The sequence below is a fragment of the Cebidichthys violaceus genome, unplaced genomic scaffold, assembly GCF_023349555.1.
Source record: "Cebidichthys violaceus isolate CVI_PGR_0920_01 unplaced genomic scaffold, fCebVio1.0.p SCAF_36, whole genome shotgun sequence".
Classification (NCBI taxonomy): domain Eukaryota; kingdom Metazoa; phylum Chordata; class Actinopteri; order Perciformes; family Stichaeidae; genus Cebidichthys; species Cebidichthys violaceus.
Window position 1 is genome coordinate 1,818,203 of NW_027176550.1, and position 14,315 is coordinate 1,832,517.

Genomic DNA, 14,315 nt, shown 5'->3' on the forward strand with positions numbered 1-14,315 from the left:
TAATCTACACTGATCCCAGAAAATGAGTCCCGCCGCGTCGGGGGATCCGTAAGCCCCCCTAAAGCCGCCGTCCTTAGCATTCATTGCTTTTTAATGGACCGGCGTGAAAGGGGTTACAATTGAAACCGTTTAAAAAGTGACACAATACAGCTAAACATAGACCGGTTCCAAATACAAAATGGACATACTTGACTTTTTTTTTGAAGGGTTGGCGTTAGAAGCCAGATCTCCAAATATAGGAGAACAAGGCGCCGGGACAACGGGTCCGACCGTCGCTTATAAAAGCTGCTAAAGTCTAGTTGTGGTGAGAGATGTCTGTTGTGTTCTTCTGAAACACTGAGAGAGAGAGAGAGAGAGAGAGAGAGAGAGAGAGAGAGAGAGAGAGAGAGCGAGGAATCTTCGTTTTGCTCTGCAGCACTCTGGTAAGGACGACAAATTTGGTAAATTTGGACAAACCATCTGTTTAGTTTTAATTCATCGTTGAGTGAAGTTGTGTTTCTTCCACGCAGACAGATAAAATGAGCGATGCCGAGATGGAAATCTTCGGGGTGGCCGCCCCGTACCTCCGCAAGTCAGAGCGGGAGAGGATCGCGGCGCAGAACTCGCCGTTCGACGCCAAAACGGCCATCTTTGTGACCGACCCGAAGCACGAGTACGTGAAGGGGAAGATCAGGAACCAAGATGGCTCCAAAGTCACCGTGGAGACGGAGGATGGGAAGGTGGGTCCAACTTTCGTCTCATTCACCGGACCTTTGAATTGTCTTTCTTTCTTTTAACGTCATGTCTTAGTTTACTTTATATACGCTCAGTGTGTTTCTCTGCCTCTTCCTGCACGGTGATATTATTTATCTGTATTTTTATAAATCGTGCAAAATGAACTAAAAACCAGACTTCCCTCCTCAGCTCGTCACCGTCCAGCTGGACGACATTCGCCCCATGAACCCTCCGAAGTTCGACAAGCTGGAGGACATGGCGCTGCTGACGCACCTGCATGAACCGGCCGTGCTCTTCAACCTCAAGGAGCGCTACGCCGCCTGGATGATCTATGTATAAAAAAATCAAACATGACCGTTTTTCCAAACAGGTCTTTGAGTCGTGGGTTTTCCTCACCGTGGTGGTTTTTGTTTCGCAGACCTACTCTGGGCTCTTCTGCGTCACCGTGAACCCGTATAAGTGGCTCCCGGTCTACAACCCGGAGGTGGTGGCCGGGTACCGCGGAAAGAAGCGCCAGGAGGCGCCCCCGCACATCTTCGCCATCTCGGACAGCGCCTACCAGTACATGCTGACAGGTCCAGTCCAACCATTAGTACCAGAGCAACTGGTTCAGGTTTCTTCATGTGCACGTTGTGACAGTGACGCACTAGTGATAGAATATCATCAAACACTTTATAATAACCAGCGTTAATACATGTTGAATAGAGAGTTAATTAACTTAAATTGGACTAGATTGAAGCAGAACTACTCCAGAATCAGCCGGTTTCTTTCCCTTTAACAGATCGAGAGAACCAGTCCATCCTGATCACGTGAGTTCCACTTTACCCGCCGTTGATCTAACAGAACTGAAATGTGTTTTCCCATCGCTCATCTCGAGTCGTTCTTCCGTCAGCGGAGAATCTGGCGCCGGGAAGACGGTGAACACGAAGCGAGTCATCCAGTACTTTGCGACAATCGCATCGATCGGAGACTCGAGCAAGAAAGAGCAGCTTCCCAGCAGGATGCAGGTTCGGAGCGCGGGTCTCACATTCATGACGTGTACAGGTTGGGCAGAAACCGAGCGGTGCTGGTTTTCACCCGTGATTTGGGTTCACAGGGGACTCTGGAGGATCAAATCATCCAGGCCAACCCTCTGCTGGAGGCCTTCGGCAACGCCAAGACCGTGAGGAACGACAACTCCTCTCGATTTGTGAGTTCAAATTTAATTTTTAGGAATTTCTTCTTCTTCTTCTTCTTATGATTATTATGATTATTTTTTATTTTTGTATTTTGTTGTATTTTATTATATTATTTATTTATCTCTTTTAAATGAGAAAATTAATCTATTATCACAGGAAAACCAGTTATTATAATTTAAATGATATAATTATAGCAGTACTCACCGGCGGTGGAAGAAGGTAGTAGTAATACCACAGAACAGCAATACTCTGTTCCAAGTAACATTCCTGCATTCAAAATGTTACTTCAGTAAAAGTACAAAAGTATTAAAATATATTTAAAGAACCAAAAATAAAATAAAAACTCCTTATTCAGAAGGGCTCAACTTCTTATTATTTAAAGGACTTTTAAAATACATATAATTATTATATAGTATAATTAAAATATATATTTCCACCACTGTTATTCAGTCTCAAAATATCAGAGTAATTATTCTATATGTTGAAACTCTTTTTTTAGGGAAAATTCATCCGCATCCACTTTGGAACAAAGGGGAAGTTGGCATCAGCTGATATTGAAACGTGTAAGTTTACTACATCAGAGTCATTGATATTCACCGCTGTTTATATATAACATCTGCCATATCCACTGCTATATGTGTATATATATATTTATATATATGTATATATATTGTATATTTATTTTCTTCAGACCTTTTGGAGAAGTCCAGGGTGACGTTTCAGCTGCTGGCAGAGAGGAGCTACCACATCTTCTACCAGATCTTGTCAAACAAGAAGCCTGAGTTAATCGGTGAATATCTCTTCTTTTATCGCTTGTGAATCTGACGACCTCTGAATATAGAAATCAATACTTTCAGTGTTTCGTTTCAGAAATGATGCTGATCACCACCAACCCGTACGACTACCCGTTCATCAGCCAGGGAGAGATCAGCGTGCCGAGCATCAACGACCCCGAGGAGCTGATGGCCACCGATGTGAGCACACATATATATATGTATATATATATATATAGTTATTCTTAGGGTTAATATATATAATTATTCTTAGTTTTAATATATATATATATATATATATAATTATTTATAGTTTTAATATATATATATAATTATTTATAGTTTTAATATATATATAATTATTCTTAGTTTTGTCTATATAATTTCAGGTGGAGGGTTTGTCGACACTATTAATACAGATGATATTTTTAAATATGATGTATTATTGCTAAACTAAGCGCTGGTGAAGATGCTTCAACATGTTCCTCAGAGAGCCATCGACATCCTGGGCTTCAACGCGGAGGAAAAGGTCGGCATCTACAAGCTGACCGGCGCCGTGATGCATTATGGGAACATGAAGTTCAAGCAGAAACAGCGGGAGGAGCAGGCGGAGCCCGACGGCACCGAGGGTGAGACGTCTGAGCTGAAGTCAAGCTTCAGTTTACAACGTTACACCCGCTTCAGCTGCTTCACATCTCTGTGTGTGTGTGTGTGTGTGTGTGTGTGTGTGTGTGTGTGTGTGCGTGTGTGTGTGTGTGTGTGTGCGTGTGTGTGCGTGTGTGTGCGTGTGTGTTCCACAGTGGCGGACAAAGTGGCCTACCTCATGGGTCTGAACTCGGCTGACTTGCTGAAGGCGCTCTGTTATCCCCGGGTGAAGGTGGGGAACGAGTACGTCACCAAAGGTCAGACTCCTCAGCAGGTACGGCTCCTACGTCTGAACACGCGTGTTACACGTATGCAGGACTCTCAGAGTGTGCTGCTGGTACTTTCACTGTAGTAAAGGATGTGAATACTTCCTCCCCCGCTGGCTGCAGGTGAACAACGCCATGGGCGCTCTGTCTAAGGCCGTGTATGAGAAGCTCTTCCTGTGGATGGTCACCAGGATCAACAAGCAGCTCGACACCAAACTCCCCCGACAGCATTTCATCGGCGTCCTGGACATCGCCGGGTTTGAGATCTTCGAGGTGAACGAAATGATAAAAAAACAAACAAACACATCTTTATTATTTTGTAAGAATGTCTGCGTGAACTTGAGTCCATGTTGGATCCAGATGAACAGCCTGGAGCAGCTGTGCATCAACTTCACCAACGAGAAGCTGCAGCAGTTCTTCAACCACCACATGTTCGTGTTGGAGCAGGAGGAGTACAAGAAGGAGGGCATCGCGTGGGAGTTCATCGACTTCGGCATGGACCTGGCTGCCTGCATCGAGCTCATCGAAAAGGTGCGTCGTCTTTTTGTGAACGCAGATATCTACGTCGGACGACAGGCGCTGACCGGCTTTTTACCGTCCTGCAGCCGATGGGCATTTTCTCCATCCTGGAGGAGGAGTGCATGTTTCCGAAGGCGACGGACGGCTCCTTCAAGAACAAGCTGTACGACCAGCACCTGGGGAAGAACAGCATCTTCCAGAAGCCCAAGCCCTCCAAAGGAAAGGCCGACGCCCACTTCTCCCTGGTGCACTACGCCGGCACCGTGGACTACAACCTCAGCGGCTGGCTGGAGAAGAACAAAGACCCGCTCAACGACACCGTGGTGCAGCTCTACCAGAAAGCCGCCCTGAAGCTGCTCTCTCTGCTCTTCGCCACGTACTCCGCAGCCGACGGTCGGTTCACTTCTTAGCGACGTTAAGAGCATATCGAACCGTAGGGTTTACCACAGAGAAGAATGTCGTTCCTCTTGTGTGTCTTTAGATGCTGCTGGAAGTAAGAGAAGCGCCAAGAAGAAGGGCTCCTCTTTCCAGACGGTTTCTGCAGTCTTCAGGGTAAAAATCAACCAATTAGATCAGAGATGAAGGAATTACTTTGATGGATTTCTTTGGTGTCAGTGGAACAAGTTACCAGATGCATTACTAAGAGACAAGTACATCTTATTCATTTGGATATTTTTCCATTTTTCATTTATTTATATAACCGTTTTCTGCAGAAGAAGACGTCTTTTAGATACAGATAGAGAAGGAACCTTTTCACACATCAAGCTGCTGCTGAATAAACTGAGCAGCGATGACTCTAACTCGTATTTAAACATACATTACAACAACAACATTCCTTTAAATTAGGCAGAAGACTGATTGCATGTGTGGAGACTTTAATCTGTGGATCTCCTGCAGGAGAACCTGAATAAACTGATGGCCAACCTGCGGTCCACACATCCACACTTTGTGAGATGCATCATCCCGAATGAAACCAAGACGCCAGGTGAGAAGACATGTTGTCACGCTGACGCTGAAGAAAAAGAAAAGATGAGATTTCCCCCTTTGTTTCCAGTCTTTATGCTAAGCTAAAGCTAACAAGCCAGCTACGTATTCACTGTACAGACGGGAGAGAGGTTTGTGTGTCTGTGTGACAAACCATCTGGTGCGTCGGGTCAGAAGTTACTCCGCCGTGTGTCGACCTGTCCCTTTGACCCAGACTGTGATCTCCTCACAGGGTCCATGGATCACCATCTGGTCCTTCACCAGCTGCGCTGTAACGGCGTGCTGGAAGGAATCCGGATTTGCAGAAAGGGATTCCCCAGCAGGATCCTCTACGGAGACTTCAAGCAGAGGTAACAACACACACACACACACACACACACACACACACACACACAGGAACAAACCCACCGGCGTTTGAACCCTCAACTCTCCCCGTGACAGATACAGGATCCTGAACGCCAGTGCGATCCCGGAGGGTCAGTTCATCGACAGCAAGAAGGCTTCAGAGAAGCTGCTGTCCTCCATCGACGTGGACCACGCTCAGTATCGCTTCGGATACACAAAGGTATTCCATCACCAAACATCTGGTGCCGTTCGTTCTTCTTCACGTGATCGTTTCCTTACTTAGTATTCATTCAACCCTCTGCAGCGGCAGACACTGTCGAGGGTTGAATAAATACTAAGTAACGAAATTTTAATCACAACAGTCTTGAGACTGTACTGACCAAATTTGAAGTGGATCTGACAAAGTCCGTAGGAGGAGTTCGTTAAAGTATAGCGACTAGAAGCCTAAATCTATTGAAAAATGACACAGAAATCAAAATGGCCGACTTCCCGTTCGGTTTAGAGCATGGTCCCAAGAGACTTTGTTTTAAGTCTTTCGGAGATACATAATCCTACCAAGTTTCATACATGTACCTGAAACGTAGCGCCGGGGCTGCTCTTCTGAAATATTGTAGGGGGCACTATGGAGGCAATTTCGAATGGCCAAGCCAAAAGCCCATGTAAAATATGTCCTCCCATCACCGATAACACGTACAAAGATCCATGAGCTTTTGAGCATCCCAAGCCAGTGAACCATCAGCCTACTTTTTCATGGCGAGTGATGCGTTGCCACGGCAACAGCGTTCAACGAAAACTCTACTATAATTTGGAAGCAAATATTGCATTTTTTTTTACATTTATTTGACTTACTTTGCAGATTAAGATTATTATACAAAATATGAATAACTAATTAATTATGAAGTGTGATTATAGCAGTACATCTCGTTCTAGCCCAACATTTACCAGCTGCAGCGTTAAAGTGATTATAGTTCAGCAGTAATGTATGTAGTTCAGCAGTATAATGTATATTAAAATGTAAATATATATGAAATGTGTTCTGCAGAATACTGCAGAACACAGAGTACAGAGAGTAAGAGTACTCTTACTTGTTGTACTTTGATTATATTCTGATGCTCATACTGTTGTACTTTTGCTGAAGTAAGATGTTGAATGCAAGACGTTTACTTATTTTTACACTGTGGTATTTCTATCTGAGTACTTCTTCTATAACTCCATTATCTATTAAATTGATAATAATAATATGTATTTGTAAAGCACATTTCATACAGACTATGTAGCTCAAAGTGTTCCACATTTAAAAATAAATTCCTTCCTCAGTTAATGAACTCATCAGCTGTTAAACCAGTTCATAGAACTGTGTCTTCCTGACTTTAAACGTCGTCTCTTCACAACATTCAGGTGTTCTTCAAAGCCGGCCTGCTGGGTCTGCTGGAGGAGATGAGGGACGAGCGTCTGGCCGTCCTGATGACTCGCATCCAGGCTGTTTCCAGAGGTTACGTCACCCGACAGCGGCTCAAGGAGATGATGAAGAAAAGGTCTGCTGACGAATCTGGAGGAGTCTATATTAAGTATCTATATTATTACACAAGTCTTCTTTATTTTTGCTTTCGTCGCTCCGCAGAGAATCCATTTTCGTCGTCCAGTACAACATCCGCTCCTTCATGAACGTGAAGAACTGGCCCTGGATGAGGCTCTACTTCAAGATCAAGCCTCTGCTGCGAAGCGCGGAGGCCGAGAAGGAGATGCAGAACATGAAGGAGGAGTTCTCGCGACTCAAAGAGGAGTTCGCAAAGTCAGAGGCCCGGAGGAAGGAGTTGGAGGAGAAGACGGTGACGCTCGTCCAGGAGAAGAACGACCTCTGCCTTCAAATCCAGGCGGTACGTAGACAACAGGACGGAGAGGAGCTTTTTTAATGTATATTTAACTACATAATCGATAGTAATGTGAGATAAGAGGAAGTGTCATTGTTCTCCTGCTCTCCAGGAGAGGGAGAACCTGTGCGATGCAGAGGAGCGGTGCGAAGGCCTCATAAAGAGCAAGATCCACCTGGAGGCCAAAGTCAAAGAGTTCTCCGAGAGGACGGAGGAAGAGGAGGAGATCAACGCCGAGATCACCGCCAAGAAGAGGAAGCTGGAGGACGAGTGTTCGGAGCTCAAGAGGGACATCGACGACCTGGAGCTCACCATCGCCAAAGTGGAGAAGGAGAAACACGCCACAGAAAACAAGGTGTGAAGAAGTCTTCAGCTCCTGGTACCACACTGTAGAAGTCAAAGAGAAGTAGAACGTTGCATAAAAGTACCTCAAAGTATCTTGACTGGTGTGGAATGACTTCTCTCCGTAGGTGAAGAACTTAGTAGAGGAGCTCACGACTCTGGAGGAACGACTGCTGAAGTCTACGAAAGAGATCAGAGCTTTGCACGAGGTGCACCAGCGGACGCTGGACGACCTGCAGGCCGAGGAGGACAAAGTGAACTCTCTGACGAAGACCAAGACCAAGCTGGAGCAGCAGGTCGACGACGTGAGTCTGGACAACGAAACAGCTGTTTGCATAACGTTCCCCTGGTTTTTGGTTTCCCCGTTCTACTGGTTGACGTACTGGTTTTTTGGACGCGTCTCTTGCAGCTGGAGGGCTCACTGGAGCAGGAGAAGAAGGTGACCGCAGACCTGGAGAGATCCAGAAGGAAACTGGAGGGGGATCTGAAGCTGTCGCAGGAAACCATCATGGACCTGGAGAACGAACGGCAGCAAATGGAGGAGCGACTGAAAAAGTGAGATGTTGTTTTAACGGATACAATTAGGTTTAATAATTATTACCACTGAAGATTTACATGTGTGAGGGTCATACGCTCGGCTGCTGTTGGACAGTTCATCATCAGCAAGAAATGTTGGACTCTACCTTTAAACGTCTTGGTGAAAACATTCAGAAAAATTTGCATTTTCAGCAGTTTAATTGTAAAAAACATTAGTTTCGTTAGCTGTTAGCTCTGTTAGCCAAACACAGCTAACTAGCTAACTAGCTCCTCTACTACCGACACAAGAAGACGCGCTCCGTTGTACTCGATGCTCGGTTCAGTTTGTCGTTTTCTGAGCCATAGTTATATATATATGTATATATATATATATATATACATATATATGTATATATAATACATGCAATTGTGTTACCTAAGGGTGCAAATCAAGAGAAGAACAACTCATAAAGGAAACAAGAGTCCAAACTGAAGCATTTGTTGGTCACTTTGCGTCCCTACCGGTCGGTTAAGAGGACTCAGGAGTCAATGACGGTATAAAACAGTCAATGAAATGTTTGTGAATCACCGCAACCACAAGCATACTGTCATGAAAGAGTAAAGAGAATATATGTGGCTGTATGAGAGAGTAGCCGTGGACAGACAGAAACACACACACACACACACACACACACACACACACACACGGAAACATGATCTCCTGGTGGTTCTAGAAAGCAGAGTAAATGTTGTCTGTGCTGAAATGTTTGACTCTTTTCTAGAAAGGACTTTGAAATCAGCAGCCTGCAGTGCAAAATCGATGACGAGCAAGTCCTCAACACTCAGCTGCAGAAGAAGATCAAAGAGCTTCAGGTGAGAAGCAACAGTGGACCGATTTCACCACAGATTCTTTACCGTGTGAATCCACATTTATCCCCAAGTGACTACGATCTCCCGTTCGTATATACAGGCTCGCACCGAGGAGCTGGAGGAGGAGATCGAGGCCGAGCGCTCGGCTCGAGCCAAAGTGGAGAAGCAGCGGTGCGACCTGTCCAGGGAGCTGGAGGAGATCAGCGAGCGGCTGGAGGAGGCCGGAGGAGCCACCGCCGCTCAGGCCGAGATGAACAAGAAGCGCGACGCCGACTTCCAGCGGCTGCGTCGGGACCTGGAGGAGTCCACGCTGCGGCACGAGTCCGTCGCCGCCGCTCTGCGCAAGAAGCAGGCGGACGGCGTCGCCGAGCTCGGAGACCAGATAGACAACCTCCAGAGGGTCAAGCAGAAGCTGGAGAAGGAGAAAAGCGAGCTGAGGATGGAAGTCGACGACGTGGTGAGCAACACCGACACCGTCCTGAAAAGCAAGGTACGAGACAGATGCTTCCTTTTCTAATCTTGTGCCTGTGACTCTGTTTACATTAATGATGCTTGAATCCGGGATAACCGATGCTCAATGCTTCAGGCTAACCTGGAGAAACTGTACAGGAGCCTCGAAGACCAAATGAATGAATATAAAACCAAAGCAGATGAAGCTCAGAGGTCCCTCAGTGACTACACCACACTCAGTGCCCGTCAGCAGACAGAAAACGGTACGTTTATGTTTAAAAATGATGGAAACCTGAGCTAGTTTACGCACAAGTACGTAAACTCAAGAAACCAGATCTCATCTCTCCTGTGAACAGGTGAGCTCACACGTCTGCTGGAGGAGAAGGAGGTCTCTCTGTCCCAGCTGAGCAGATTGAAGACTGTGGGGAGTCAACAAATCGAAGAGCTGAAGAGACTTCTGGACGAGGAGATGAAGGTCTGTTACAGCTGCTCCATCATCATCTGAGGAGCATTTTAACTTTCAACATCTTTACGTTCAGCTACAGCTGTTTTCATTCAGGCGGTGAACAGACGTCGTGTACGTTCTCTCTTCTCCAGGCGAGGAGCGCCCTGGCTCACGGTTTGCAGTCGTCCCGTCACGACTGCGAGCTGCTGAGGGAGCAGTACGAGGAGGAGCAGGAGGCCAAAGCCGAGCTGCAGCGCTGTTTGTCCAAAGCCAACAGCGAGGTGTCTCAGTGGAGGACCAAGTACGAGACGGACGCCATCCAACGTACCGAAGAGCTGGAGGAGGCGAAGTAAGAACTGTGCAGAGTTGGGGTTTCTACAATTGTGTTTTCTTTTACTTGAGCACGGTTTATGTTCGGTTCCCAGGAAGAGGCTGGCCCAGCGGCTGCAGGACTCTGAGGAGATGAAAGAGGCGGCGAACGTCAAGAGCGCGTCTCTGGAGAAAACCAAGCTGAGGCTGCAGGCGGAGGTGGAGGACCTCATGGTCGAGGTGGAAAGGTCGAACGCAGCCCACGCCTCCTTGGACAAGAGACAGAGGAACTTCGACAAGGTATGTGTTTTATGATCCTCTTCAGAAGCATTTTGCAGCTTTGGTTACACATGCTGTTGTCCTCCTCTGGTAGGTTCTGGCTGAATGGAAACAGAAATATGAGGAGAGTCAATCAGATCTGGAAGCTTCCCAGAGAGAGTCTCGAGCGCTCAGCACAGAACTCTTCAAGCTGAAGAACTCCTACGAGGAGGCTCTGGATCATCTGGAGACCATGAAGAGAGAGAATAAGAACCTCCAGCGTGAGCTGCAAACACATCGTCCGATTGCTGCTGTTTGCTTCTTAATTTGAACCCACAAAGATCATGTTTCTTTTTCTTTACATTTTCAGAGGAGATTACAGAAATCACGGAGCAAGTTGGACAATCTGCTAAAACTCTCCACGAGATGGAGAAAGCTGCGAAGCAAGCGGAGCAGGAGAAGAGAGAAACCCAGGCCGCTCTGGAGGAAGTCGAGGTTTGACTTTTTGTCCTTCAATAACATTATCAGAAGATTTTTAAAATTAAAATAACCACAATCAAGGGTCGGCTTTCTCTCTGTAGTCATCCCTGGAGCACGAGGAGGCCAGGATCCTGCACCTCCAGCTGGAGCTGAACCAGATCAAGTCCGAGGTGGACAGAAAGGTGTCAGAGAAAGACGAGGAGATGGACCAGCTCAAGAGGAACCACCAGAGGACCGTGGACACTCTGCAGAGCACGCTGGACGCCGAGACGCGCGGCAGAAACGACGCCGTCCGCACGAAGAAGAAGATGGAGGGGGACCTGAACGAGATGGAGATCCAGCTGGGTCACGCCAACCGGCAGGCGGCCGAGTCCACCAAGCAGCTGAGGAACCTGCAGGCTCAGCTGAAGGTTTGTGAACGCAATAGAAAATGCTCACATGGAAACGATATACACTGTATATATGTGTTTATATTTCGTCCCAGGAAGCCCAGGTCCATCTGGACGAGGCGCTCCACAGTCAGGAGGACTACAGGGAACAGCTGGCGATCGCGGAGCGACGCAACAACCTGATGACGGCCGAGAACGAGGAGATCGGGGCGGCGCTGGAGCAGTCGGAGAGGAGTCGCAAGCTGGCCGAGCAGGAGCTGATCGACGTCAGCGAGAGGATCCAGCTGCTGCACTCTCAGGTGAGGAGACGAGGAGAGGAGAGGAGAGGAGAGGAGAGGACATGACATGCTGAAACAGGAAACAGGAATGAGATACATGTACAAACTAAAACATAATCTAAAAACCTGATAACATCTGAGATACTACTTACTGTTGATTAAAATGTTTCTCTAATGAGCAGAACTCCAGCCTTCTGAACACGAAAAAGAAGATGGAGTCAGATTTAGCTCAGCTGCAGTCAGAGATGGAGGACTCGGTCCAGGAGGCGAGGAACGCCGATGAGAAGGCCAAAAAAGCCATCATGGATGTAAGTCTGCCCCCCCCCCCCCCCCCACACACACACACACTTTCATCCAATTCACCGCAGATTAAATCTCACAGTGAGCTGACTCTTACACGCAGGCCGCCATGATGGCCGAGGAGCTGAAGAAGGAGCAGGACACCAGCGCTCACCTGGAGAGGATGAAGAAGAACCTGGAGGTGACGGTGAAGGACCTGCAGCAGCGTCTGGACGAGGCCGAGCAGCTGGCTCTGAAGGGGGGGAAGAAGGAGCTCCAGAAACTTGAACACAAGGTACGAATCCAGCCGCTAACCGGTGGAGAAGAAAACAGAACGATGAGTGATTTAAACTGACCGTGTTTGTGAAGGTGCGTGAGCTGGAAAATGAATTGGATTCGGAGCAGAAGCGCAGCAGCGAGGCCATGAAGGGAGTGCGGAAATATGAGAGGAAGATCAAAGAGCTCACTTACCAGGTAACAGTTATATAACCGAGAGTTTCACTACATGAATATGCAAAATGTGAGATGTGACGCCTGGAACGTTTCAGGGAGAGGAGGAGAAGAAGAGCGCGGCGAGGCTTCAGGATCTGGTGAACAAACTGCAGCTGAAGGTGAAAGTGTGTAAGCAGCAGTGTGAGGAGGCGGTGAGTAAAACAAAAGAACTGCATTGACACAGTGTGAAATACGAACGCGCGTCTTTTCTTACGTCGTTTTTCCGTGACGCCGCAGGAGGAACAGACCAGCGTCCATTCGGCTAAAGCTCGGAAGCTGCAGCATGAGCTGGAGGAGGCTGAGGAGCGAGCCGACGTCGCCGAATCTCAGCTGAATAAGTTACGAGCGAAGAGCCGCGACGTCGCCGGTAAAGGGGAATAGAAATGTGAAACCATGTGACTTCAAAATGTAACTTTGTCATGATCGAAGGAAGTTAGAATTGTGACTCTGCATGTTGCAGCTAATCCGTTATTTTTTAAGTTCTATATATATATATATATATATATAAATAACTTAGACTACCTGTCAGCATTGAAAACAAGACGCTGTCCCACACAAACGTGTCTCTTTGTCCCACGTTTGGTTTGTTGGGATCTGATCACATTATGGGAAATGTAGGATCCAGCGTTTTGGATGTTGAACTAACACTCTGCACACATCGTCATCTGCTGCTTTGATGTTTACAATTACAACATATTTAATCTATAAAAGACACAAAAATGCACAGACAGCTAACATTTGAATTTTGCATATTTGTCCCTTTTTAGATGTAAATAAATAAGCCACCACTAGTCTTGTTTTGGTACCTGCAATAAAAACAGATCTCCAAAAGATGGAGACACTTGATCCACATTCAACATTACACCTTCAGCATTGACTTGTCTCTTGATCCGATGATTTGTTCATCCACATCTACATCCTGAATCCTGAAGTGCCTTTTTTTAATCAACTAACAACAATTACAGCTACTCGTCTTGATCTCTGATATGATTATATGCTAATAAAACATGCAGTTGCTTTACACGAGTTGTAAAATGTTTCGATGTGCAGTGACTTATAAGAATACGGACGCAACCGAGTCACAGATGCTCAAATGGAGAAAAGGGAATGCATTGAACCAGCTTGGACCGCGTTAAAATCAGCGTTTTCCCCGCTCCTGTCATCGGTGTGGTAATCAGCAGCAGCTGGTATGTTCGTGACATTTGCAGGGTTAGAGTTACGGCGCTGCATGTGTGACTTTCGCCTGGAGAGGCTTAGGTAGGAGAAGCTGAAGGTAACCTCCAAGAGGAGAGCAAGTACAAAGAGGAGGAACGGCCGCTTCGTGAGGAGCTGACGGGTTGTTCTTTGCACTGATGGGACACTAAGTGGACGTGAAGAGGACAAACACAGTGAAACACTAACGGGACACTAAGTGGACGTGAAGAGGAAAAACGCAGTGAAACACTAACTGGACACTAAAAAGAAAATTCAGAAAATGAACAAAACGGCAACTATATAAAAGTTAATTTGCCGTAAATATATTAGAAAACATTCAAAATTAGCTTGAAAACAAGTAAAATCAAACTAACTGCACACCTGCTAGTTAAAGCTAGCTGGTGAGCTAACTTAAGCTAAAGCTAATTCACAATTTTTTTTCCTGTTTCCTGGAACTGAAATAACAATTTTGATGCTCCAACATCTTAGTAATTGAGATGTTTTCATACAACATAAATAAGGCGGGAGCTAAATCTAATCATAATGGAGAAAAAGAACCAGGAAAATAGTCGCTAAAGGCTAACTAGCCTAGCTAGCTGAGCGGTAGCTGCCGTCTCCGTAGCTTCTGACTGAAGTGGAATTCACAGGATTTCATGAGGTTAAACTACATTTAAATCACATATTTTATAATAAAAGTTTCATTTGTTAAACCACATAT

The 14,315-nt window shown here is 46.3% G+C and overlaps 1 protein-coding gene across 1 annotated transcript; it reads left to right on the top strand.

Annotated features, from left to right (window-relative positions):
• Window positions 1-518: 518 nt before the first annotated feature.
• Window positions 519-12,826, top strand: LOC137884020 (myosin-1B-like). Its single transcript, XM_068725649.1, has 38 exons — window positions 519-719; window positions 904-1,047; window positions 1,133-1,289; window positions 1,496-1,523; window positions 1,607-1,721; window positions 1,811-1,903; window positions 2,392-2,455; window positions 2,584-2,682; window positions 2,763-2,866; window positions 3,156-3,294; window positions 3,466-3,584; window positions 3,700-3,849; window positions 3,937-4,107; window positions 4,182-4,488; window positions 4,577-4,647; window positions 4,993-5,080; window positions 5,312-5,429; window positions 5,521-5,644; window positions 6,823-6,959; window positions 7,046-7,301; window positions 7,408-7,650; window positions 7,766-7,942; window positions 8,047-8,192; window positions 8,936-9,026; window positions 9,124-9,513; window positions 9,610-9,736; window positions 9,830-9,948; window positions 10,071-10,267; window positions 10,344-10,527; window positions 10,601-10,766; window positions 10,856-10,980; window positions 11,067-11,375; window positions 11,450-11,653; window positions 11,815-11,940; window positions 12,036-12,206; window positions 12,281-12,385; window positions 12,460-12,555; window positions 12,641-12,826. Exons 1-38 carry the CDS (start codon window positions 519-521, stop codon window positions 12,782-12,784), a joined length of 5,805 nt encoding a protein of 1,934 aa, XP_068581750.1. The 3' UTR covers window positions 12,785-12,826.
• Window positions 12,827-14,315: the final 1,489 nt, after the last annotated feature.

Bases quoted from the DNA above. Each gene is read 5' to 3' on its own strand.
- LOC137884020 (XM_068725649.1), top strand. From the start codon at position 519: ATGAGCGATGCCGAGATGGAAATCTTCGGGGTGGCCGCCCCGTACCTC. The intron at 10,767-10,855 runs GTGAGCTGCAAA...TTACATTTTCAG, and splicing joins AGAGAATAAGAACCTCCAGC to AGGAGATTACAGAAATCACG. The intron at 10,981-11,066 runs GTTTGACTTTTT...TTCTCTCTGTAG, and splicing joins CCGCTCTGGAGGAAGTCGAG to TCATCCCTGGAGCACGAGGA.